At 38.3% G+C, this 22,227-nt stretch overlaps 3 protein-coding genes across 4 annotated transcripts in view; all 3 read right to left on the bottom strand.

Annotated features, from left to right (window-relative positions):
- Nucleotides 1-4,136, bottom strand: part of clocka (clock circadian regulator a) — a 54,437-nt gene extending 50,301 nt beyond the window's left edge. For both annotated transcript variants that reach the window (XM_057840611.1, XM_057840612.1), the window contains exon 1: nucleotides 3,378-4,136. The gene's annotated coding sequence lies outside the window, so the exon portion shown is untranslated. The remainder of the gene's footprint in view (nucleotides 1-3,377) is intronic.
- Nucleotides 4,137-4,288: 152 nt separating this feature from the next.
- On the bottom strand, nucleotides 4,289-12,454 carry tmem165 (transmembrane protein 165). The gene is made up of 6 exons (XM_057840615.1): nucleotides 12,097-12,454; nucleotides 5,941-6,166; nucleotides 5,660-5,835; nucleotides 5,196-5,381; nucleotides 4,976-5,081; nucleotides 4,289-4,891 (listed from the first exon to the last, which is right to left on the bottom strand). Exons 1-6 carry the CDS (start codon nucleotides 12,241-12,243, stop codon nucleotides 4,815-4,817), a joined length of 918 nt encoding a protein of 305 aa, XP_057696598.1. The 5' UTR covers nucleotides 12,244-12,454; the 3' UTR covers nucleotides 4,289-4,814.
- A 184-nt stretch (nucleotides 12,455-12,638) lies between these two features.
- On the bottom strand, nucleotides 12,639-18,545 carry srd5a3 (steroid 5 alpha-reductase 3). Its single transcript, XM_057840613.1, has 5 exons — nucleotides 18,302-18,545; nucleotides 18,019-18,170; nucleotides 16,973-17,158; nucleotides 16,773-16,898; nucleotides 12,639-15,402 (listed from the first exon to the last, which is right to left on the bottom strand). The coding sequence occupies exons 1-5, from the start codon at nucleotides 18,523-18,525 to the stop codon at nucleotides 15,143-15,145; spliced, it is 948 nt and encodes a 315-aa protein (XP_057696596.1). The 5' UTR covers nucleotides 18,526-18,545; the 3' UTR covers nucleotides 12,639-15,142.
- Between the last annotated feature and the right edge of the window lie 3,682 nt (nucleotides 18,546-22,227).

Raw genomic sequence — 22,227 nt, 5'->3', positions numbered from 1 at the left:
AGAGGCGTATGCGCCTTTTTGGAGTTTCAAAAGGTTCCCATTCACCGTGGATATTTACTGTGGGACCATTGGACTTACGAGGAAGTGAGTAAACATCTTGTTTTGTATTATGTCAAATACGAATACAGTGATTACAAAGTAAACACTATAAAATTCCTTTAAATAAAGGACTACTTACGTTTGATCATTGATAGGCATGTAAAAAGCTATCCTCACGCTCATTAGCAGTTAGCTGTTAGCACGTTAGCTACACAACAATTCCAGCCACCCTCCTCCAGGGAACGAACTGTAAATTGCTCTCCGCCGGGCGGTTTGCCGATCCGCAAAGAAACTCGACAACCGGGTCGTCATGTCAAATAATCCAGGCTAGTTATGTGTGATTTTCCACTTCGAAGACTTTGAAACATCCCTCGGTTCGGGTTAGCATGTCGGCTAGCTGTCACTCCTTCTGGTCTGTTTACATTCTCCGAAGCCGGGGAAGGGAAATGACATATGTCCGATTTAGGTGTCATAAAATATCGTTCGGCAGGTGTGACAGTAAAGGTAAAGTCGACTGTTTTGACCATTATGGAGTAATTTTGCCATGTCGTCTTGAATAAATGGATTTTTATTATTTTATATTCCATTTAGCACAAGTTATTTGTCATGACCATGCCATTTATTTAGCAATTGGGGAAAGTACTTGGGTAAAAAGAATATCCTGTAAAAATATTGAAGTAAAGAGACAGAAACAATGACATTTTGCCGCTCTCTTCGTCGCGTTTTCCTCGTTGTGAATAGTTCCCCCTCGACGGGCTGACTGGTCCTTCTCAAGCCATTTATATAGCTATTGGGGAAAAATACTTGGATAAAAAGAATATCCTGTAAAAATATTGAAGTAAAGAGACAGAAACAATGACATTTTGCCGCTCTCTTCGTCGCGTTTTCCTCATTGTGAATAGTTCCCCCTCGACGGGCTGACTGGTCCTTCTCAAGCAATTTATATAGCTATTGGGGAAAATACTTGGATAAAAAGAATATCCTGTAAAAATATTGGGAGTAGAGAGACTGAAACAATGACATTTTGCAGCTCTCTTCGTCTCGTTTTCCTCGTTCTGAACAATTCCCCCTCAATGGGCTGAATAGTAAAACCGATGAGCCTAGTCTACCGCTGACGTCATCCACCTGTTGGGGACGCTAAAGCCCTATAATTGTAGGCGTGGCTAACCGGCAGATTAAAAGACTAATTTCTCGTCATCTGCGCTTTGCTAAATTGTTGTATATGGTCGAATCGTCTCAAAATATGATTCTAATTCACATAATAATGCCATTTAAGACTTTTTTTCTGGTGTCGTATGCTCTTTAATGCCAGCCTTCCGAGTTGAAATTGATTTGTTGTCTGCGACTGTCAAAGCCAGCGAGTGAGTAAAGGGCTACAAGCAACAAAATAATCCACTGGTTTAAGGATATTTACAACCAATATATCTACTGTATATACATTACATTTTATACTATGTATTTTACACTACTGAAACCAGCTTGTGCAAAAAAGTGAAAGCAAATAAGTCAAGAAAATCCCAATTAAGTGGCTCAATTTATTACACTGATTGAAGATCAATATTTTTTATACAGGCTATTTTTTGTAAAAAAAAAAAAAAAAAAATATATATATATATATATATATATATTTTTTTTTAAACATAATTTGCACCCTTATTTTGTTTACTATTTTAAAAAAGAATATTTAGATGTGCTATTTTCCTTTCTAAATACCTTTCCGAGGCATTGGGTTGGGACTCGGTATTGGCAAGTCCTGAAAATGAGGTGACTTGGACCCGCATCTAAAAATATATGCGATCGGGACATCCCTAGTTTACACTGTTGACGTCTTGTTAATCACATTTAAAACGAGGCGCTACAATATGTAAAAAGATATTGCAGAGTAAATCTGCCAGCTGTTTATCCATGCAAGTGCAGCATCCAGTTGACACGCTGCCAAACACAAAGAGGCGAGACAGAATTGGATCTTTGATCTCATGAGGTGCAGTCTTATGGCAAAACACGAGGTCATTTGATGATATTTCAAGAAAACAAAAGACTGAATGGCTTCTATTGGAAGATCTGTAGCATGTGCAACTTTCTCAACAATCATAAGGCTTCATAGCCCGAGGTGAATGCTACTCACACTGGGAATGTTTAGAATGAATAGGTTAGTTCATAGGATTTATTCATGGCGCACATGAACCACACAAGTCCACAAGAAGTGCATGAGAATCCTCCAAACTATCATTACCAATATAAAGCTGCTTGTGATGTCTGTCATACCACAAAGCCAGACATGTTGCATGCAGCATTATGACATGCTTTCCGCTTGTTTTTTAAGTGCTTGACATTTTACCAACTTGACCAAAGTGAAGTCACCCTTTTTCTACCAAAGAAATACGTAAAGGATTAAATATGTTCTTGTTGTCCCATATTAATGAAGTGACTTGGAACAATTTGATCATGTTACTAAATTTAATTATGCCTTTTCCAGAAGTGATTTTCTTCCTGTTTGTTGTTTGATACAAGCTCTATTGGTTGCTTGAACATTGACTTGCCATCAATCTTAGGGCACATATATGAAAAACATTCACACCAATTTATAATTTATGGTCTTCTGTGAAGCTGAAGTGCATGTTTGGGATTCTAAGAGGAAGCCAGAGTACCCAGAGAAAAGCAATGCCAACATGACACAGGAATACTTTAAGAGCGATAATAAGAACATAAACCTCAGACATGTGTGGCTAACCATTATTGCACCAGAGTGCCACTTTCACTTTCTATGTATTAAAACGGCATTTTACAAGCGGCAAAAACATATATCAAATGTTAAATAAAAATCCAAATGATCACAATGACAAAATTTAGAACAGGGGACACAAACTCTGGTCTTCGTGACATCGATATATAAATTTAAATTATTCTAAAGACTCCATTCAATGACAATAAATAAAGATTCCATATGCCTAAATGATAAACGATACACCGTTTTTTAAAAATCCAGATTTCAACTAGGTTCGATTTTTTTGTAGAATGTTTGGGAAATGAAATAGTGAGCACTAAATTTTAAAATTGTGCAACAAAAATACGTTAAATAGCAATCTATTGATGCAGCTTGTAATTTAATGGCGACCCTTCAAAAGTAGTATCCTTACGTGACCTCTCAGCGTGAAGCTCCTCAGCCGAACAACTTCACCCCCACGTAGCCGGCTAGGAAGGGACACCGGCCGGCATCTGTGACTGACGAATCACCGCGAGGCTAACGGCAGCTAGCCCACATGCTAACCACCTAACACCGGTATATTTTTCAGCAGTTTAGCCCAAAAACATCCCAATTCTGGGGTGTCACTGCTTACCATTACTTTTGATGAGACCTTTCCTGGGTACCACTCGTACGGCGTTAAGAAGATGAAACTCCAAGTTTTCTAGTGCCGGTAAAATGGAAGAGTTTAAAAAGAGCGACGCGACAATCTCCAGAGAAGCAAGTTAGCTTAGCTACCGCCGCGTTAGATAAGAAAGTGGGTCAACGGGCCTTTGGCGAGAGCCCAAGCCCAACAAGACGACGCTGTTCCGGCTGTAGTTGTGATGCAGACATGGACCGGAGCAAAGCGTCTGGCGCTATTCCACTTATCCTCCAAGGACTGTCAGTCAGTCCACCCCTAACCGGTTTGGTGGTGCTCATTACTGGCAGTCGGGGACGACGCTGCCTGGTTGAATAGAAACGGCAATACGCTGCGGGGAGATGCCACGCATAAACCCGGAGGAGAAGCCATGGCGGGCACATTGGTTGGATCACCTGGAATAGGTGCCATGGATGGTTAAAAAATGTGTGACCACATTTTTCCCAGAGAACACGTAAAAAGGCGCAAAGGAGCCACAAAAAATATTTTTTCAATGAATTATGTAAATGTTACTTTTTGGCGAGAACGCCATTACAACATTTAAAAAGTACTGTATATACATGGGCTTTAAACATAATTTATTACACTCACAACTAAAATGAATTTATGTGCAAATTGTTGCATTCATAATTAGCTTGACTGTTACGCCATCTGCTGTCCATTTACTGTGTTTGATAAGCTTTTCTTATTTTTAAAACTACGTTGAAAGAATTCCAATATTGTATGTGATACTTCCCAAAGCAATAAGTCTCACGCTCACATTTTACAAGTGAATTAATTCGACAGCATTTCATGTTGTCACTTCTTAAGCACTTACAAATCATTTCTAACTGGGAATCTGGAATAATACTCTTATCAGGTCAGTGTCAAATTTCCCAACTCACATTTTCTTCTTCGTTTATTGAGCAATTAAACTTTAAAAGGCTTTCAATTCAACTCTTAAATCATTTTTACGGTATACTACATATTTCACAACTGACAAATATAAAAAAAATATTTCCTGGCCACTGCTTCCTTAAACATCTTTTGGAAAGCACATGAAACTACTAAATAAATAGATTGTGGAGTGACAGCGACCAAAGATTTGCGCCCAGATACAGCAGTAAAAAAAAAAAAAAAAAAAAGCTCGATTAAACAAATGAAACTGATTACCTGTAAAATCACCCAAAAAGCTACTGATGTGCCACATTTTGAATTACACGTTTTGAATAAAAATCAACACCAAAAAAAGCTGTGAGGAAAAGACTGCAAATCTTCAAGTTCAGTAACATCCCTGTCGCGTTGCACTTCATCTCCTATAAATCCATGGGTAACTGAGAATCAGGGACGGTACAATCTCTACAGCGACTAACGGATACAGTATGTACACTCAAAACAGTCCTTTGGCGCTCTTTACAGTCCAGCGTCAGGCTTAATGAAGAGGGCGGAGAAGGCAAAAGCCAGGAAGACGATTCCACCAATGATTGTGACTAAAAGAAAAAGCAGTGACATTTGATTCAGCGTGCTGCCATTGTTTGGAATAATTCAATAATTTCACACAAATGTTGTCTAACCTGTTCTGACGGATATTTTCTGGGCAATCATCCTGCCTCCAATCACAGCCAAGCCCGTACACAAGCCATGTCCCAGTGTGCCTCCCACAGCCACGCCAAAAGGATCCTAGTTTGGGTTTCAGATGGAATTTTCACAATTTAAAACAGTTCCTTAGCTGTAGCTATGGGAGTATTTGTATACAATCCATTAAAAAGTAAAGCACTGAGTCACGTGACAAACCTCTCGTGCAGCAAGGATGATAGTGGTGAGCTGGGAGCGGTCGCCCCACTCAGCGAGAAAGGTGAGGGTGAGCGCCTGGATGAAAATGGGCGAGATGATGCTGTGCCACCTGGATGATGGCGGCGATGGGGAGCCGGTCCCAGCCTCCAAGTCTGGCGTGCCATTGGCCATTTTGGAACGTTGCAGCTGAGCGGACAAAAAAAGTTGCATCAGTCTTGCATAGCTTATTAAAAATTATAGACAAAAAAAAAAAAAAAAAAAAAAAAAAAGAAATTCGCATCATAAATTGATATTCTTAGGGAAGGAATGAGTTAAAAGGCTACACTGAATAACGTAGTAGCTCTTAATGCAGTCCCCAATTAGGTTAACTAATTCATTAGCTCCCAATGAACCATTAACATTCGCTGTCAGCCCTTCTGGTTAAAATGGATTGGTCATCCATTCCATGTTATTTGTTTTCTCACCTCTTCATCCTTCTTCTTGATTTCAGCCTGGACTTCCTCCAGCTCCTCCTGGCCTTCGTCAGGACTCATTTTTAAGCCCTCGCGGAGCATGCGCACACCAAAAATGGCAAAGAGGCCAGTGGACACATAGTAAGTGTAAATTCTGGGGATGATAGTAGTGGCGTAGCCGAAGAGCACTGTGGCGGGATGTCAAGGCACAGTAAACCTCTATTTAAGTATCAAAGGATAAACTGACGTACCCAAGATAAGTTTGACATTCAACTATTTACGGTAAATCTCACCTGACAAGCATGTCATGAGCCCCAGGGCCAGCATTGCACCAGCTAACACTGTGAGCCGGTTGTACCGCATGGCCATGATGGCGGCGATGAAGAAGGTCTTGTCGCCCAGCTCGGACACGATGATGACAGAAATGGAGGCCACAAAGGCGTGGATGAATCCCAGGTTGCCTTTGCCAGGGTCATCCTCCTTGACAGCGTGCCGCAAGGGATGGAGACTGGCTGCTTTCTGGTAAGAAATATTAACATGAAAAGTCACCTTGGACGTAAACAGCTGATTGGATTTCAAAGAAATACACCAGGTGTTTGCTTGAATAATAAACCAAACCTCTCCATAACTTTACTGGCAACAAAGGCCAATTGCTGTAGCCAAACCAATACTTTCATCAGACAGGGCTGTGATTGCAGCAGTGTTTTTCAATCAATGTGCCGCGGCATACTAGTGTGCTGTGAGAGATCGTCAGGTGTGCCGTGACAAATTATCCAATATCGCATTTGTACTTTTTTTACGTCGTCGGGCGGAGTTGCAGTAGGAAGGAAGGAGGCGGTAAAAAGTTGCGGTCGTGTGCAGATGAGCGAGGTATTGCTCTTGTCACATTCAATAAATGCTTGGATTTCTAGCCATTAGCTACCTTGCTGTCCGCGACAATGTGGACCCTAGCATGTCTACTGTACATCTACTTGATTAGACTCGTCAAGAGTCAATATTCAAGAAAGTGTCTTTTCCTTTCTATCCATATGTGACAACAGTCAGTCCTCCCCGTGTTTTATTCCAACACATTGTCAAGCGCAGCAAAGTGGCTGACGGCTAGAAATCTGAGCAGTCGTTGAACGTGACACGAGCAGCTATCCTAAAGGTTATCCCGATACAAAACACCCGTCGCTTCAAAACAAGTGGATGGACTATTTTGTTCGCCTTTGTGGAAACACAGAGAAACAGGAAACTTTTTTGAGAAAAGCTACAAAGGTAAATGAGAAAGGCCCCAAAGCCAGTTAGCTTGTTGCTACATCCAAAGTCCCACATTGTGGCAGAGACCTTAATACTACCTGCCTGCAAAGCTACTGTGAGCGAGCTGCTCGGCCCTGATGCGGTTCAAGACATTGCTAAAGTCCCCCTATCTGATAATTCTGAGCTTTTCAGGCCTAACTGTTTCATAAAAATAAAATCGACAGAGCTGTTGATGAAGCTTCCTGCCAGGATATCAGCTTTGGGTTCATCCAAACAGGCTCTTTTCACACTAAGTAAGTATATATTATTTTATGAATAAATATACTGTACAGAAAGTAATTTTGGAGCATTTTGGTTTGTGGTGTGCCGCGAGATTTTTGCCAATGTAAAAACGTGCCGTGACTCAGAAAAGGTTGAAAAACACTGGATTATTGCACAAAAAAAAAAAAAAAAAAAAAAAGTTTAGAATATTCACTGTAAAAAAAAAAAACATAGCAGAACATGAAAAGTGAAATAGGTTGACTTTCAAGTTTTGATGGAAAAAATGTTAAGTTTATTTTCAAGCAAAAGCCTTATTAACTTATGTGAACTCAAAATTCTAATAACACTGGATTTAGGTACTAATACCCATTAACACACACACCACGGTCTTCATAAGTCGATTTGTGTGAATGTGCGTGTGTATAACTGACATAAAAAATGGCTGAGTCCAGATTTTTTTGTGTTTAAACATTTTGTTCATTATTGGAGGTCTAAGAAATTTGCATTTTGCACATTGAAGTACTTTGAGTAACAATCTTTGATATGAATGTCTTTTATACAAAGTGTTGTCTTGCACGTTTAACTTTTTTTTTTTTTTTTTTTTTTTACAGTGTAGCAGAGGAGTAGTTCCCCCAAAAGTGTAATATCCTTCGAAACACTACTTTCTTCACAACACTGATTGCATCACTTTCCTGACGGGCATGTCAATTAATCTATGGACTAGTTAGTTCGAATAATGGAGTAAGGAACATAAAAAATAAGGAATAAGGAACATGAAAAATTAAAATACCTAAGCTGAGCCTCAAACGGTATTAAAAAATATTTAAAAATGAGGATCTATGTACAACAAAATAACAATTGGCTAACCTACATAGAAAAAGTCCGCTAGCTTAAATGCTATGTTATTTTTTTACAGTGCTTTTAAAAAAATGGTTCAGACACATATTCCCATAAAAAAACGGCTGAATATACCTATAAACAGGGGTGCACATAATTTTTTTGCCCAGGTTCTCAGAGGAGGACCTGTATGGAGGTAGATTTGTGTCTTTATTATTCAATCAAAAAAAAAGTTGCTTCGATCAAATAAAAAGTTGCTTCAATCAAAATATATACTTTCAATCGAAGAAAACGTCACTTCAATCAAAAAAAATGTGTTTGAATGCAAAAATAAATTTGAAACTCAAAAAAATATATTTGAAAACTATTTTTCTTTGATTGAATTTTATTTTTTTGATCAAAGTCAAGTTTTTTTTAATTGAAACACCATTTTTGATTGAAGTCATGTAATTTTCCGTTTGGACCACATTTTGGCTAGGACATTTGTGTCTTTATTATTCAATCAAAAAATAAATTGCTTCAAACAAAAAAATATATATTTTCAAAAGAAAAATCACTTCAAATTTTAAAAAAAAATCAATCGTAGAAAAAAAGGTTTGAATGTGAAAAAATATTTGAGACTCAGAAATTCGCATTTGAACACTTTATTTTTCATTCAAACTGTTTTCTTTGATTGAAGCAATCCTTTTTGTTTGAGCCATATTAGGGGTAGGACATTTGTGTCAAAATCATTCAATCTCAATAAAAGTTGCTTTAATCAAAAAACTTTTTAATCACAGAAAAAAATCATTTGCAAAAACTTTTTTTTTTTTTTTAAATATATTTTTTATTTGAAATATATATATATTTTTTTATTGAAGTGTCACTTTTTTTGAAAAGCAAAAATTTTAAACTTATTTTTTTCAAAGTGGAAAAAGTTTTGAACACACTTTTTTTTTTTTGAAGTGGAAAAAGTTTTGAAGGCACTTTTTTTCGATTGAATCATTTTGACACAAAGATTCTCCTTCAACATAGTTCCGGTGTGTTTGATTGGCAGGTAGCTGAGCCAATGACATAAAAGTATGAAGCAAGCATAATGGCCACCAGGGCTCCATCCAGCCATCGGAGTCTGTTGGATTCTAAGCCGAATATAGGGCACCGGTACGGGCGTGTGACATCGGCATTTCACTGGAGTACGGTGCCCTGTTGCTTAATGTGATTTAACACGGCGAACTTCACCCGCTGCCCTGACGTGACGGTTGGCAATTGGTTCCAACCGGAGTGTCCGCGACGCGCCGGTACGGGAGTGGTCGGCGAGTGGCCCGACACTAGCCTGCCCAGTAAGCGAGTGGACTACCGGCGAGTCGCCGGCTTCCACGCCGGCAGCCCCATCGCTTCAGCTTTGAATGAGTGCCGTGTCATTCGCGGGGCGTCCACTCGACAGCCGGCCTCCGCGCCTGGGGGGTGATATCGGGGTCCGACCAGTGTGCCACGACAGGGCACCGTACCGTTGCGGGTACTCCGGTGAAATGCCGATGTCACACGCCCGTACCGGTGCCCTATATTCGGCTTAGACTCCAACAGACTCCGATGGCTGGATGGAGCCCTGGTGGCCATTATGCTTGCTTCATACTTTTATGTCATTGGCTCAGCTACCTGCCAATCAAACACACCGGAACTAGCGTTGAAGGAGAATCTTTGTGTCAAAATGATTCAATCGAAAAAAAGTGCCTTCAAAACTTTTTCCACTTTGAAAAAAATAAGTTTAAAACTTTTTGCTTTTCAAAAAAAGTGACACTTCAAAAAAAAAAAAAAAAAAAAAAAATTCAAATAAAAAATATATTAAAAAAAAAAAAAGTTTTTGCAAATGATTTTTTTCTTTGATTAAAAATAGTTTTTTGATTAAAGCAACTTTTATTGCGATTGAATGATTTTGACACAAATGTCCTACCCCTAATGTGGCTCAAACACAAAAAGGATTGCTTCAATCAAAGAAAACAGTTTGAATGAAAAATAAAGTGTTCAAATGCGAATTTCTGAGTCTCAAATATTTTTTCACATTCAAACCTTTTTTTCTACGATTGATTTAAAAAAAAAATTTGATTGAAGTGATTTTTCTTTTGAAAATATATATTTTTTTGTTTGAAGCAATTTATTTTTTGATTGAATAATAAAGACACAAATGTCCTAGCCAAAATGTGGTCCAAACGGAAAATTACATGACTTCAATCAAAAATGGTGTTTCAATTAAAAAAAACTTGACTTTGATCAAAAAAATAAAATTCAATCAAAGAAAAATAGTTTTCAAATATATTTTTTTGAGTTTCAAATTTATTTTTGCATTCAAACACATTTTTTTTTTATTGAAGTGACGTTTTCTTCGATTGAAAGTATATATTTTGATTGAAGCAACTTTTTATTTGATCGAAGCAACTTTTTTTTGGATTGAATAATAAAGACACAAATCTACCTCCATAGACCTGGAGATGAGACTTGGTCCTCATTGAGCTTGAGAGCCGATCCGCCTGATGCGATAAATTTATGACAAACTTTACTTGGAGCCAATTAACTTTAATTATATTAACAATTAATGCTTGATTAACATCAACTGGCACAACAAAATTGCCATTACTTTGAAGTGAAATGTACAGAAATAAAAAGCACCAATTCAGAATAAAGGGCATTATGCGGCTCCCACATGAACTCCAAGCCTTTTTAAAAGTGGGATGTCCTCCTCATAAGACCTCATTGAACGTGCATGTTTAGCTTCGTAAAATGCGAGCAAAAACACGTTTGTCAGTGTATGTCGCCGTTCATTATCTTTATTCCGCCACTTGTCCATAGGGCGAGTGGGGTCCTGTTTGACATCGATAGTTTGCTTAATTGCCACATGCTCTCTGTTTTTTTCGTGCTTGTCAAAGTTTGGATGGCTGAAATTCTTTGACCCTACATAAAATGCGCTGCTCTTGTCGGCGACATTGGGATTCTCATGGCACATTTTGTATCGCATTTCCGTGCGAGCATCATTTGCTTCTAGCCACGGTACCTCCTATAGCCACTTTTCAGCAAAAGTCCTTTTTTTCGGTAGCTCCAGTGACGTCTCTGTCGTCTGTCTGTCTTTTGACGGGGGTGGGGGAACACGGAAGTCATTACTCAGTGTGGCCTGCCTCTTTGACATTTTGAGAAGTTATTTTCTCGTGTCCGCCGCAAATACAGTGGTCAGCCATCGGTACGCAAAAGCGTATGGAAGCCGTTGAGGGCCAGCGCGTTTGTCTACGTCCAGTACGCATGCGGACCACTTATGTGCACCCCTGCCTATAAACTAAATTATGAATGCATTAAAAAACATGAGCTCCAACAAAAACTTAGCTTACGTTGGTCTTAACAGGGAGCAGTTGGATTTAGCAATGTGAAGAGGCAGACCAGAGGGCAGTGTATCCACCCTAATCAGTAAAACTATATGCAAACCTTTTCAAAGTAAACCATTACAACGCCACTTTAACTAAACGAATACTCGTAGCAACAAAATTCGAATATTTTTTCTAATCGAATACTCGAGTTAATCGATTAATCGTTGCAGCACTAATGTCAGGTTTATGGAGTTGAATTCGAGAGCACGTGATACCCTTGTGAAGATAAAGCGGAAGAGAAGATAGGTGAATGAATACTCTGTAGCACGGGTGCCCAAGTCCGGCCCTCGAGAGCCCCTATCCAGCTTGTTTTCCGTGTATCCCTCCTAATCACACCTAAATCAAATGATGAGCTCATCAGCAAGTTCTGCAGGAGCATGAAGGAGAGAGTCATGGAAAACAAGCTGGATATGGGCTCTCCAGGACCGGACTTGGGCACCCCTGCTGTTTAGGGACCTATGGTATCAGTTTCGTGTGTACAATTACCACGACACGTGATCTACAACATATTTTAATTCTTTGTAAAAATTACACAGGCATATACACACGCGGAGTGTGGTACCAACACTGGCTTGCCCATTATCCAAATGGTGAACTGGTCCCTTCTTTGTATGACACGTCTCAGTTAGCAAGTAGCGGCTAACTCAAATGCTAAAGTCGGAAACGTCGCCTGACACGTTTTCATTGGCGATAATTTAACAATGATTTGAGATAAGAAGTTACCTCGACGGGAGCTTCTTCCTTGATGACAACTGGTTCCTCAGGAATTGCTGCGACTGCGACCAGCAACACGAAGAAGATCGAAGCGCTGAGTGGGAGAAAGAAGCTCCCAACTGCTCGTCCAGCTCCTCTGCCAATCCACAGAGGCATTCTTGTTCGTATTCTTGTTCGTATTCTTGTTTTATGGCTTCTTAGCCGGCCGTCCGGGTCACTTTCAACTTCCCGCGAGTCACTAGAGCCCGCCGGTACCAGAGAAGAAAATCCACTTCATTTTAGCCGTCGGTTTTTTGATATTATAAACAGACAGTTGTTTGAACTGTGAACTCCGGAGGAAGTTGTTCTCTGCTACCGCATGGAAGTCTAACGGCCCCCGTGATTGGTCAGTCTAAAAATGACGTTGCATGAGGTTGTCTAATTAGGATATCAACCCTGTGATTGGATGGTCTCAAACGTCAATCGTAAAACATAGCCATTGAAACCCTTGCAGTTTTCCTGTTTGGAAGTTTTAAAATAGAAATTTACTTGGTTACCCATTTCAAAATTGGATACAGATATTATATCCATATTATTACAAACCGCTCTCACAATGAAAAACACTGCCAAATCTTACTGCACATAAAACAAATACTGTACCAGTGTTTACAGTGTTTTTATTATTAAAAATATACATTTCTTTGAAATATGTACATTATAACATATCACATGAGCAGAACACTTGTAAACAGCAATCATAAAATAATTAAAACTAGGGTTGTTCCGATCATGTTTTTTTGCTCCCGACCCGATCCCGATCGTTTTAGTTTGAGTATCTGCCGATCCCGATATTTCCCGATCCGATTGCTTTTTTCTGCTCCCGATTCAATTCCAATCATTTCCGATAATTTTTCCCGATCATATACATTTTGGCAATGCATTAAGAAAAAAATGAATAAAACTTGGACGAATATATACATTCAACATACAGTAAATAAGTACTGTATTTGTTTATTATGACAATAAATCCTCAAGATGGCATTTACATTATTAACATTCTTTGGGAGAGGGATCCACGGATAGACAGACTGGTGACTTTGTATATTGTGACTAAATATTGCCATCTAGTGTATTTGTTGAGCTTTCAGTAAATGATACTGCAGCCATTCAACCCAAATGCATGATGGGAAGTGGACCCATGACTGTGTGTAGTGCTACCAACAGATAAAATCTCTGCGTTGGGAAAGAAAATAATGTCTTAACACAAAAATCAGTCGCTACCTTGCTTCCCCACATTGCTTTCCATGATATTTCTAATCGTGGGGAGAGGGGTTGTCAGGCTTTAGCCAATTAAAAAAAGGCTTCAAAGGCTGCCATAATTCACTCTTCTCATTTTACGTTGCCTTTTATCTTTCTGTATAGGTAAAACGGTGCCATTACAGATTGAGCGCGACAATGCATGAGTGGGTCGTGCAGCACATGCATTAATTGCGTTAAATATTTAAACGTGATACATTTTTTAAAAAATTAAGTACCGCCGTTATAGGAATAAATTTGATAACCCTACCTTAAGCCTAAACTAAAGACTCTGGATGAGTGTAACATATTATGTCAGTAACGTTAAATACAATTACAAAACGATTTAATTAAAATAAATATATATATTAAAAAAAGGCATGGCCGATATTTTTTTTGCCGATTCCGATACTTTGAAAATGACGTGATCGGACCCGATCGATCGGGATGCCGATCGATCGGAACATCTCTAATTAAAACAATATCCAGTGTTTCTAAATTTATTGTCTCATATGAGAATATTTAGTCGCCGAATACTACGAATACGAGCACATCACAAGTGACACGACCAAACACTGCAAGGATGTAGGCAAGCATGTCCAAAGTCCGGCCCGGGGGCCAAATGCGGCCCGTGGTCAAATTTCATCCGGCCCCCAGCATAAAATCGATAACGTCTGGCCTGCACACAGACTGAATAAATTGGTCAGCAGTACTGCTGCCAGCATATGAAGTAGCTTACACGCTAAATGCTGCTCCTCATTTACCCACTAAAAGGCAGCAGCACTGTAAGCAACATTACCCCGTGTGACCCTCTACTTCCAATTTTTTAAAATGGCGACAATCAACAAAAAAAGTTTACTGTGACGGCCGATGCTTCAAGCATAGGTGGAAATTGGACTATTTCTTCACTAAAATACGCAACAACTGTGTCTGCCTCATTTGCAGAGACAGTCACTGTTTTTAAAGACTTCAATGTGAGGCGATATTACCAAACAAGACACGCGGACATGTACGACAAGATTTCAGGGAAGATACGCAGCGAGAAATTGAAGCAACTTGAAGCTAGTTTAATTTCACAGCAGCAGTATTTCGCAAGAGCCGAGAGTCAAAAGAGAACGGCACAAAGGCTAGTTGCGAGATTGTTGAAATTATTAATTAAAATTTTTTTTAAAGCAAATGTGACACACAGAATGGTTTGCTAAAATGTGCTTAAATATATTGTTCTACGTAAAGGACGTCAGCCAAGGTCGCCCCCCTACATTTTTACCACACCAAATCTGGCCCCCTTTGCAAAAAGTTTGGACACCCCTGATGTAGGCTGACTAACTGCACGTACAATAAGCAAATGCTACGCATTGTGAACATATGACAGAAACTATGTCGCATTTTCGTTTCGTCTCGTCAGATGAATACTGGTAATCTTTTCGTTATGTTAGTCTTCCAAAACACGTTTTTAGCTCGTCATGTCATCATCATGAAAAATATGTTCGTCAATGACATGTTTTCGTTATCATCAGTATTGACCAAAACAACAATGGTTAGATGTGACATGAGGCAAGTCTTTATCAGCTGATTTTGACTACAGATGAGATTACTTAATATACTTCTGCCTTGGAGAACCATTTGAAACGTCAGGTTAAAAAATACCTATCTGTTTAAAGAAAACCAATTAGCTTTTTAGCTAAAAGTATAGGCACAATGAACCTCTTTCCATGGATTGTCATAATTGGATACAAAGTCCAAAATAAATACATAAAAATATACTCACCAGCTGCCACTATCAAATCACAAATGGTATAAATGCTTTTCTGCTCGCCGGGTAGGAAGGATATTTGGCGATGTAGTGGTCGTGAGACAGCAGCGCAGCCAGCGCCTGGTTGAAAAATACATAAAGGACCACAAGCCACCAGGTAAGCGAAAGACCACCAGCCACCAAACTTAGCGAGACATAGACAAGCAGCTCAGCCAAGTAGTGAGGGCATGAGACCAGCTCAAAGCAGCCGCCCTTTGGCATTCGATGAGCCAATGTCTCGACCCTTCCTAAAACAAAACATAAGAATTACATTTAATATTCAATTAGCAGTTGGCAATCCTGTACAGGGGACCTATCTGAAGGATTAACTTATTCACTGCCAACTTTATAGAGTATTTGCTGTGGTGGTTTATAATATTTATATTATTATTAATATATTATATTTAAAAACATCCAGCAATAGATGTCCAAATCATTTTGCCTGGGATACCTGGCAGCATTTCTCGACTTCAATGGCAGCCAGAGGTGACAGAATAATATGGTCTCAACTAAAAATTATTGATGCTTGTGGTATTTTGGGGAAAAAAAACAAAAAAACAATCGAATACATTGTAACAGCAGATCTGAGTTTGGGGGAAAGATGCACAAAATGTCTCAAAGCAACAAAATGGTCAATAATTTAGTTTCTTTGATTTTTTTGGACAACCAACACATAGTTGAAGAACTGGAGTGGTTAGTTTTCTTAAGGTCAGCAGCAACAGCAACTTGACTCGGTGTTCAGAGTGTCCTGTGTCTGCTGGTTGCTAAAATTCCAGCATGAAAAAGATGTACAGAGGCCATAAAGTCTACAGAGCCCTGTTTGAATGACATGTTTTGGAGATTTAAAGGAACAGGCGAAAGTTCCACGAAGGTAAAAGATTTCCAGTGAAAAGGGAGAACAGCGTAAAGCATTTACAAACTTTTCCCACCACTAATGTATTCTGTAAATTGCGCTACTAAACTAAGAAAAGAGTCAATTGTTCTCGAGCTGGTTGCACCAGGTTTTCCCCTTAGTTCTTTGTTAGCCTGGTGGACCAACAAACAAGTATAAAAAGTGGACATATTTTAACCGCATTTTATCCTTTTATTTTATATCTTTTTTCTTCTTTCTAACCGCATTTGGCAATAAGGCTGAAAGCTAAACGGCAACATCTTATGGTCGATGTGAGTACAAACATGTCCACTTCTCTGCCATTGCACATTGTAATTTTGTTTATATTTCAAGTCTGCACCTTTATGGAAGGCGATACATTTAAATATTCTTAATAAATGTCTTAAAATAACACATAATAGTGGACTTTTCAAAATTTCTGTTAACTTACCACTTTCATTTTTATTTCTTACACAAAACATGTTGGGCTACTGGTGAACTTCTTTACCACCAAGCTTTGTAGTCTGGGGTGTGGTTTTGAAAATACACTATAGTTAGTTTTTGAGGAAAGAGGTGAGTGGTGATTCAAGTCATATATGTTACAAGCATGGTCACAAAACAAATTTATACATGAAGGGACAATTTTTAAAGTAGACAACCTAACCTCCCCCACACTATTGAATAGACTAATAAACAATATCAATGTTTAACAAATGCTGTGCCCTCTCAAGCGGAAAACAACATCACCTGATTTTCCAGTGCGAAGTCCAGCTAGAAGCACCATGGACTGATGCTGCAGCACAGATGCCACAATAAAAAGTGCAATCCCAGCTATGTGAAACCACTCCAGTTGGAATAATAGAGGCCCACTTGCTAAAAATCACAAAAGATCGCACAACATGAACATCAATCATCCATCGGGATACCTCAAGGAGTGTCTGTTTGACCTTTTGTCTGGCGGTCCGAGCAAAGCACTGTCAGCCCCAGCAAGAGGTAGTATGCCAGGCCGAAGAGGTACTGCAACAGGTGGATGACGCCATCAGAGAAGACGCTGATGAATAGACACTCCACAAGCCTCCGGAGGGAGTGTGACCACAGCAGCAGCTGCAGCAGCACAGTGCTGATAGGTGGAGCTAAATTACGAGACACATTAATACTTAGTATAAGAACTACTTAAGAATACAAAGGACACAATTTAATGTCCAAAATGGATGTAAAGCGAAAGAAATCACTACAATCTAATTAGTGTTGTACAGTATATCGACAAAATGATATAAATCTTCCTAACTTTCATGTCTAGTGTCATTAATGCCATAAATAAACCTGTAACTGCAATGCACATTTTAGGCAGCAGATGATGCCCAATTTGCGCTGACTTGCTACACTGATGGAATGCCATATTAGTACAAACAATAAGCCTCAAGAGGTCCCTAAAACACTCTAAAGTTAGCCAATTGGATCAGCCTGCCAAACGTAAATGAGTAATGCATGCAAAGCAATTGAAAACATGAACGCATATAATCTACACAGAATACAGAGTACAGACAACGCAATTTGTTCCAATAACAATATCAAATATTATTGATATTATCCCAACTTAGTATAAAGCAGTCTTAAAGTTAAGACCACTGATTAGAAATATTAGTAAAAATATCTTGAACTTCTAAAAATATCTTTACATTTGAGCAAACAAATGTATGCTACTGCGCTGCTTCTGTTTACACTTAACGGTTTTTGGTTGCAGCACTACTTGATACATTTAACATTTGTGGCAGGTCAATTGAAAAATAGAGCAGGGGAAAAATCTATACTTTTTCACCAAGTTATCAAAAATTTATTATATCGTGGACTATTGACATTTTGATAGTTAAAAAAAATATCATTTCTAGAACTAGATGTAGATATATTTTTTTAATCAAAAGAATTTTCGTCATCCAAAAATAAATTGCAGACCCCAAAAGCCCCCAAAAATCGAAGTATTTGATCAGCCTACCTTTGTGTTCTGTGTGTAATGAACCAGATAGCATATTTATGAAGCCTGTCAGCCAAGTCGGATATAAATGATGTCGTAGAGTCACGTTCAGGCTGAAAGCCAACAGCAGACCATTCCACACGAGCGACGTGGCGTAGAAGTGCCAGAACCACCTAAATAATGAAATAAAATTGCTTTAACAACATTGTTATTACAGTATCCGTACCCCAGGCAAGACATCTAGCATAAGATAGTTTCTGTACAGTAACCAGTACCAAAACACAAATCCAACAAAAAGTTTTACCTCTTTGGGACGTCAAATGCGCAAAGCCACTCGTCACGTTTGAGATTCTGTTTGGTTTTTCCGTATCTAACCAAATCCTGGAACAACACGTTTAGACGACACGTTTGGTATTTTTGGGGTAAACGCTTAGCTAACTTGTGTACCAAAAGCGCCGCGAAAAAGGAAAAAGACAAAAATAGCCAAACGAAATCTATCAAACAGACTTCAAAAGCGCTCCAACTCATTTTTAAAACGCCGTGGTGTTTTGTGTAACACCGAAAACGACCCGTCTAACAACAGATATGCATAAAAGGTCTGAGGCGAACATGGTTTGTTAAATCGTAAGGGCACGGAAATGTTTTATTAAAAAAAAAACACAAAAAAAAAAACACAAAAAAAAAAAAAACGGTTGTATGAATTTTATTTGTATATTTTTTTCCAACTTGGAAACGAAAAGGCAGTTTTTTAAATTTTATTTTTATTTTTTTTAAAATTGAACAATAGACATATATATATATATATATATATATATATATATATATATATACAAATTAGGGCTGTCAAAATTATCATTTTAATTTCGTAATTAAAACGTAATTAATTTTAAAAAATTAATCACGTTAAAATATTTGACACATTTAACGCACATGCCCTCTCAAACGGATTAAAATGACAGCACAGTGTAATGTCCACTTGTTACTTGTGTTTTTTGGCATCTTGTCGCCCTCTGCTGGCGCTTGGGTGCGACTGATTTTATGGGTTTCAGCACGATGAGCATTGTGTAATTATTGACATCAACAATGGCGAGCTAGTAGTTTATATTTTGATTGAAAATTTTACAAATTTTATCAAAACGAAAACATTATGAGGGGTTTTAAAATAAAATTTCTATAACCTGTACTAACATTTATCTTTTCAAAACTTAATGTCTTTCTATCCATAGATCGCTTTATCAGAATGTTAATGTTAAAGCCATCTTGTTGATTTATTGTTATAATAAACAAATACAGTACTTATGTACCGTATGTTGAATGTATATATCCGTCTTGTCTTATCTTTCTATTCCAACGATAATTTACAGAAAAATATGGCATATTTTATTGATGGTTTGAATTGCGATTAATTACGATTAATTTTTAAGCTGTAATTAGCTCGATTAAAATTTTTAATCGTTTGACAGCCCTCATACAAACATACAAATAACAGCAATACAGAAAAATCAGTTCACATAAAATACAGTAGTAAATAAATTAATAAATAAATTACAGTAGGCCCTTACAGTAATAATTGTTTTCCCTTTTAATTCAACCTTTTTTTTTGTTTTGTTTGAAATAAAATATATTTTTGAAGATCAGTCCAAAACTTTGCACTAATGGGGCAACCGTAAAAGAAAACAGTTAAATTTTCTGGCTCAATCTTGCAGAATGTGCATTTGTTGTCAACATCCTTAAAACGGGACAGGTACACGAGATCAGGCAGTTACAGACAAAAATTATGCTATTGTGACAAACAGTGAAACACACCCAGAGTGAAGACAAAACCTAAACCAAAAGAAGAAAAATAAACACAAAATAAAAGTAAAATTCCCTCTTTCTATATCCTTTTCAACAGCCCTGTGTCCTTGAGGAACTCCATTAGTTGTTTTCGAATTTTGCCGTCTTTACCTTTAGAACGTATTCCATCCTAAACCTAAATGCCTCTTTTGCCTGTTCCAGCACTGTTTTCAACCGATTCCTCTGCTCCTCATATTTCCCACACACCATTAACACGTGTTCAACTGTTTCATGATCCCACAGTGTTCACATTTCCCATCTTTGTGTCTTCCTATCCTATGCATCGAATCATTCAGCCTCGTGTGCCCTATTCTTAGTTGACTTATTACACCAATCAATTTCGACAGCAGCTGTTTGCACTTGGATGTCCCCAATCCAATCACGTGATCGGAAATTGGGACTGACCACGTTATTTTCAGAGGATCGGAATCGGGTGAAAAAGATCGGGTTTTAAAAATCAGATTCATTTTCATTTTTAAGTATTAACTTATTGGCTGCTGGAATATTCTGATTGAATGTTTTCAGTGGCACTCTGAAGTGCATGCAACAGTGATGTTGTTTTGTCATTTGACGCGGGAGTGAGACATCTATGCCTGAGAGCCATAAATTCTGAAAGTGGTGTTAACTCCGTGTGTTAAAAAAAAAGTCAGCACGTCGTGTGTTCGATATCTTTGCCAGCAAAACGCACAAAACAAGAGCTGCCATTGACATGGGGGGGGGGGGGTGGCTGCGATCCCAGTCAAATTTGATCGGATGTCTATCATTGTCAATAGTAATGATAGGGATGTCCTCATTGCATATTTTTGTACCCGGGTCAGAGTCACCTGATTTTGAGAATCTGCGATACCGAGTCCCGATCCGATACCAAAAAAAAGTTTTTTTTCGCCCTATTTCCTTATTGGGCGGAAAACACAGACAAGGCTGAAAAGGCAGTTTCTGCTCTTGCACCCCTCTTTAAAATAAACTGCTGTATTTTAAGCCGAAAGAACTGTTGCGTTTGATAGAACAATATGTCTATTTGCTGCCATAGCAGTTTCATGGCGCATTAAGCCCTCAAACTATTTTTAGTTTGTCCGTTTTACCCTGGAGACCCCCGTTTACAAACACCTCGCAACCGCTTTTGTTTCAACCCAGCCATAAAAAGAAGGTAATTATATTTATTATTCGAAATGTCTATCATTTATATTATTGTAGTATTATAGTTTGAAAAAAAAAAACACATTAACAAAACTATTCACTCGCATATTTTAAACTTTTAAACAAATTACGTCACAATGAAAAAAATAGTGTCTGTAAATAAGTAACGGATATCTACCTCACAACTATCGCTTAATTTTATTTTATTTTTGTTACTGTTGCATTTACCCCACAATTTTAGATGATAATCGATCCAAACAAAGAAAAAAAAAAAAAAAAAACCTTTAAAAGGATAAATATTTGAAAAAGAAAATCTCGACCACTCCTTGTTGTCTGTGACTTCTGCATCGCGACCATTGTTATATTACCGTGTTTCACCCATAAAATCCCCGCAATCCTGTTCAAAAATTTTCTTGCCCAAGAAAATAAAGATTTTAAGCTTTCCAATGATGTATCACACATGCGTTTCTTTTTTAATACCATTGTATTTCTGGATTATTTTGTTACTTTTAGTCCTTAATAATATAATAGTCCTTAATAATAATAATAATATAATATATATATATATATATATACATATATGTTTAGATATCTTTATATATTTTTAAATTAAAAAAACCTGGACCTTTTTACACGATTCCGATCCGATGACAGCCCATAACATTTGTTTAACCTGTTTGCCAGAAGGGGATCGACTCAGACCACCGTAGTTTACTGATTCAGACCCTAGTGAGGATAAGCAGTGCAGAGAATGGATGCACTGGCCTTCATGTGTCAGTCATTGCATTTCCGTTTTGCTGATGACCTTGTATTTCTCTATAACTACATTTTGTAAGGGCGCAAGCCTTTGAGATTCTGGGATTCCAGGATGCCTCTTGGAGAAGCGCAACATCCTGTCTGAGGAAGTGTGGACTGTTTCCTGTTTCCCACCTCTCTCTCATGCCGAGCCAGTGTCCTCTTCTTGTTGACAATGCCAAGCAGTACCCTCACTGGGCCCCCACGCCCGAATGTTGTGGAAATAGTTGGCACTAACAATGGTGCATTTTTCACATAACAACCCCACAAAGTGATGTGCGGTGCTGTTAAAACACCCAGAACTTTTAAAAGCAAACACACTTGGTATAAGAGTGTGATGCAAGAGCTCAATGTAAAAGGGGAAGGCAGGAGTCTCTGTATGAAAAGAAACGTGGGATAACCTACCGGTAATACTTTCGTCTAGCTCTGAAAAGCAAAGCGGGATAAGGGTTGGACTTATCT

Source organism: Corythoichthys intestinalis, chromosome 7 (assembly GCF_030265065.1).
Source record: "Corythoichthys intestinalis isolate RoL2023-P3 chromosome 7, ASM3026506v1, whole genome shotgun sequence".
NCBI classification, from domain to species: Eukaryota; Metazoa; Chordata; class Actinopteri; order Syngnathiformes; family Syngnathidae; genus Corythoichthys; species Corythoichthys intestinalis.
Note: the sequence above shows the minus strand (reverse complement) of the source record. Positions and strands in the feature narration are given on the sequence as shown.

Bases quoted from the DNA above. Each gene is read 5' to 3' on its own strand.
- tmem165 (XM_057840615.1), bottom strand. From the start codon at position 12,243: ATGCCTCTGTGGATTGGCAGAGGAGCTGGACGAGCAGTTGGGAGCTTC. The intron at 5,836-5,940 runs GTGAGATTTACC...ATCCCGCCACAG, and splicing joins GCTCATGACATGCTTGTCAG to TGCTCTTCGGCTACGCCACT. The intron at 5,382-5,659 runs GTGAGAAAACAA...TTGTCCGCTCAG, and splicing joins TCAAGAAGAAGGATGAAGAG to CTGCAACGTTCCAAAATGGC.
- srd5a3 (XM_057840613.1), bottom strand. From the start codon at position 18,525: ATGAGTTGGAGCGCTTTTGAAGTCTGTTTGATAGATTTCGTTTGGCTA. The intron at 17,159-18,018 runs GTAGGCTGATCA...CTCGTAATTTAG, and splicing joins ATTACACACAGAACACAAAG to CTCCACCTATCAGCACTGTG. The intron at 16,899-16,972 runs GTCAAACAGACA...TGTGATTTTTAG, and splicing joins CTCGGACCGCCAGACAAAAG to CAAGTGGGCCTCTATTATTC.